The sequence below is a fragment of the Xiphophorus hellerii genome, chromosome 3 (genome assembly GCF_003331165.1).
Source record: "Xiphophorus hellerii strain 12219 chromosome 3, Xiphophorus_hellerii-4.1, whole genome shotgun sequence".
NCBI classification, from domain to species: domain Eukaryota; kingdom Metazoa; phylum Chordata; class Actinopteri; order Cyprinodontiformes; family Poeciliidae; genus Xiphophorus; species Xiphophorus hellerii.
The window spans coordinates 7,751,971-7,756,259 of NC_045674.1; the positions used below are offsets into that span (position 1 = coordinate 7,751,971).

The 4,289-nt window shown below is 37.1% G+C and overlaps 1 protein-coding gene across 1 annotated transcript; it reads left to right on the plus strand.

Annotated features, from left to right (window-relative positions):
• The first annotated feature begins 992 nt into the window (after positions 1-992).
• apoc1 (apolipoprotein C-I) lies at positions 993-2,139 on the plus strand. The gene is made up of 4 exons (XM_032559131.1): positions 993-1,162; positions 1,435-1,502; positions 1,602-1,737; positions 1,817-2,139. The coding sequence occupies exons 1-4, from the start codon at positions 1,008-1,010 to the stop codon at positions 1,875-1,877; spliced, it is 420 nt and encodes a 139-aa protein (XP_032415022.1). The 5' UTR covers positions 993-1,007; the 3' UTR covers positions 1,878-2,139.
• Positions 2,140-4,289: the final 2,150 nt, after the last annotated feature.

Consider the following 4,289-nt stretch of genomic DNA (forward strand, 5'->3'; position numbering starts at 1 on the left):
TAAAAAATACCCAATCACAAGTAATTTTATTTAGCTGTATAGTATTATCATTTCATGCAATCTGTACATTTGATATAGTTTAATTTGCTGGATTTTTGTATAGATGCTACTTGAAAAGGGTAATTTCACAAACACAAGCCTAAGGATTGATCACAAAATTGCCAAATGTACCAAAAGCAAGCACTAAATGCATTCCGAACTAATTTGCTTATGGTGCAGTTCAGTTTTTACTGCATGACGTCACCACACACAGGTCTACCACAGCAACTGCAACACTTTTTGTATGGATGCCAGCCTTTCTAAATGTTTTGATGTTTGTAATGAAAGAACAAATACTAAGTTAGTTTCAAAATAACTATTTTTACTTGGACATCACCCTAGAACCTTTGAGTTCATACTTAACTTTTTGTCGATTGCAATTTGCATGTGTAAAACAAACTTTTCTGTGTAGAGCACCAAAGTTAGCTCTATCACAGGGACCCATGTCCTCTTATATTGAGCTGTGGGTCTAAACAATCTCTCATATTAAAAAGAATCACTCTTGGAATCAGCATAGTACTTCTAGGTTGTCAGTTTGAAGGTGCACAAAAGGCACAAACAGTGGGATCGTGTAATATAACACAAACTATTAAAGTCTAGTTTCCTTCCAACACAGTCTTATCAAGTCATTACGTGGAGTTTTTTTTGACACAGAATTAACTCTTGGCCAACTTTCCAGGTCCAAAGTAGCTTACACATAGCTCATGTCTGTATTTCTGTCAGCAGTGAACTCTGCTGTCTGTCTATATCACCTCCCTTCTTATCTGTTCAAACCACTTTTTTGCTGAAGGTTCAGATGAGAATTTTACTCCCCTTTCTTCTCGTTTTTCCCTTAATCACAAGACATTATTTGAGAATTAAGCTCAACATTTCATCAATATGCACCAGTTGTGCAACCTTTTACTTACAGTATTCCTGTTTCATCAGTGAGCTTCTTTAATGCAATTAGATGAGTGCAGATCAATGAAATGGGCAGGGATTCCTCAAGGCCGTCGCGCCTACGTGTTGACCTAAATCTGGTGTTTTGCATAACACTGCTGAAACGGGGAAGGGTTATAAAAAGCAGGGACACTCTGACCATCCAAGACACACCATTTTTTTTCTGCACAGAGACGGAAAAGAGGTATGCTTTACACTTTATCACTTAAAAAATAACGTTTTTGTAACTTTGTGCTGAACAAACAATAAGTAAATAAGGCAAGGAAAAAAACAACTAAATAATGAATCTTTTGTTTTTTGGAAAATTCTGCACTGCTTTGAAAGCTAAACTTTAATTGTGTATTAAATAAAGTTTTTGCAGGAGAAAAACAATCTATTTTAATGTTTTTCAAAGAACATCTGTGCTTGCAATTTAATGCAAATTCATAACATAACTCTTCTGCTTTCTATCCTTAGGAAAAACGTCAAGATGAGACTGTATCTTGCAGCTGCCGTGCTGTTGCTGGCTCTTGTCGCATACACAGGTCCTTAGTGTTTTCATACAGAAAAGTCTTGCATGTTTCTTTCTGCTATCATCTTGTATGAAGATTCTTATTGTCCTTGTTTTTTTCACTGACTTTCAGAGGCTCAGGATGACTCATTTGCAGAACGGTTCTCAAACTTTGGGGATCAGATCACAGAGTTCAGCAAGAATGTAGCTGAAAAAGCCAAGACCCATTTTGACACCATTACAACCAGTGAATTTGCAGAGAACACCAGGTAGACCAATACACATAAAATGCATGTAAGTTCTTTCTTGTTAAGTGCATGACTCAAATTTCATTTTGAACCTTCACAGGAATTGGTTCACAGAGCAGTTCCAGAAGATTAAGAACAAGGTAAATGAAATGGCTCAATGAACTGGTGGTCCTGTCAATGACCTGCCCTCTGTTCCCAACGCCCACGCTGACAGATGACTTGCTTCTACACCATCTCAAGGCTGAAGTCACGTTGCTCAACAAAATGGATGAAACTAACCTATTTCTGCCAATTTTTAGCCTGTAATCTTTCTTTGGGAAAACTGTGTGAAAGTGCAATAAAATACATGGAATGGAATAAAATGTTCTGTTATATCATTATATTTCTGTATAAATAAAAGGAGAACTTCTAAACAAACAACAAGGCCCTTGTAGATTTTGTTTCTTCACATTTAACTCAATGATTAAGAGCAGACAGAACAAACTGAGCTATCCAAGACGCCTGATAACAAAAGTTCAGATAATGTCAGCAGACAAATGACACTTTGAACTAAAATAAGCAGATTGGCTGCGTCTGCATTGCTGCAGTGAAATATAAAAAAGGACACATTTAAAGAGTTTAGTTTTAAAAAACCTAGTTCTAAGAAGAGAAAGAGACAAATATAAAAACACTTAATAAGATGATAAGAAACAGTGACCAAATATTTTCTCTCGGAGCTGAAGATTTTGTTGATAATCGCTCAGTGTGAATTCTCCGGAGGAATAACAACACTTCTGAATTTGTGAAAGAAAGCCATATTCTAATTCTGGCATTCTGATGTCCATTTGGTTTTGCCATTGACCACTGGAAAATAAGCAAATTCAAATGTAATTTTTTAAACTACATGTAAAACGATACACCCAGAGCATAACATCCTCACCATGAAATGCATTTTTTTCAGCAGTACAACAGCATAGTCAAAGATCATGGGTAGATGGCTTGGGGAGCAGGATGGCTGGGGGAGTCACCTTCCAGTAACTACCCTCATCATACAGCCAAAGTTACAACTGAATAGTTTAGACCAATAATTGTGGTTCTCAGGATTCACTGTCCTGCATGTTTCAGGTGTTTCCTTGCTGCAGTGAATAACATAGCAATGCAGTAATTAATGGCATGCTGAGGAGGTAATACAGTTATTTGAATCAGGTGTGCTAGAGCACAAAGACATTCAAAACCCACTGGATCCTTAGGACCAAGACTGGAAACCACTGGTTCAGACTAAGGCTTCGCTGTGTGTTACAGCAGCCTAGTCTAAGTCTAAATTTAATTGAAAATATGTATCACCAAGATGGTGCTTCAAATCTAGTAATAAATAATGCTCAACATACTGCCATATCAAACACCTCTGATATCAAACATATCTAATAGATAACGGTTTATTTCTGTTGGTTGTAAGGACCAAAGGGCAAACGCCAACATGGTAGCTTTTTGGGCATTTCATAATGCCCCTGGTATAAAGTCACTGTTTATGATGTGTTAATAATTCACCAGTTATCCAGGTTCAATGAAATCTTTTTCGCTGAAGAGAACAGTGACAGAGGTCAGTCGCTTGTACACAAAGGCATAAGCTAATACATTTCTAGTTTTATCCAGCATCTCTCTTACCTGATCTGAAGGGATGCTGGGCCTAATGATGGAGTTCCAGGTGAAAGGGTTTAAAATTCATAATTGTGCTAGATGGCTGAGATACTAGATTTTTAAGTATTATGGTCTACTAGAAAATAATGTTTCAGACAGAATTGCTTCCATTTAGAACTAGTGAGGTGAAAAGCCCATGTATCTACTAAAAACTCAAATCAATATGAGGTGGACTCTGGCCCCTGACCGATCTTTTTGTACCCGTCTTCACTAAAACACGTATCTCTTCTTTGGAGACTTTGCCTGGTTTGTACACATTTCAGCACTTGCCAAATGGGGTGAGATATGAAAGCCAAAGGGTGCATCGACATCTAACGTAGGCCCTAAAGAAGATGGCAGCAGTTCAGAACCCGTAAATTTACAAAAGAAGCATTTTGCAAATCTTTGCTGACACAACAATCTGCAATGTAATATAACTACACTAAATTAACACAAAATGTGATACTTGAAAGATTAAACTAGATGGTTCCAAAAGTATTTTGAGTTTTAAGCTTTTTAAATCCCAAGAACTGGCAGCTACTTCAAATGTCTTTGCATTGCACGTGTTTGTAGTCTTTGTTTTTATGAGGGAACAAACAGTAGGAGTCAGACTGGAAAAATAAACCCACTCACTGGAACAGGTTCAGACATGTTGCTTTGCTGTCACTCTGTGATTTGGCAATAAAATATTGAAGCACAGAAAAAAAGAAAACAAGCACAGGATCAATGATCGTGCGGTAAGGACCAATGTTCGCACTCTTGCACCAACCTAAATCAAATACAGCAGCCTGATAAGATTCGACTCGCTTAATTTCTGTTGATGAAACATGGGGAAAATGGTAAAAACTGTTTTTTTTTTCTAATTGTGTTAGTAGCTAAGTAAGACATGTAAAACCTTCTTTTGTTGTTGAACCAGT

Bases quoted from the DNA above. Each gene is read 5' to 3' on its own strand.
- apoc1 (XM_032559131.1), top strand. From the start codon at position 1,008: ATGGGCAGGGATTCCTCAAGGCCGTCGCGCCTACGTGTTGACCTAAAT. The intron at 1,163-1,434 runs GTATGCTTTACA...TTCTATCCTTAG, and splicing joins TGCACAGAGACGGAAAAGAG to GAAAAACGTCAAGATGAGAC. The intron at 1,503-1,601 runs GTCCTTAGTGTT...ACTGACTTTCAG, and splicing joins GGCTCTTGTCGCATACACAG to AGGCTCAGGATGACTCATTT.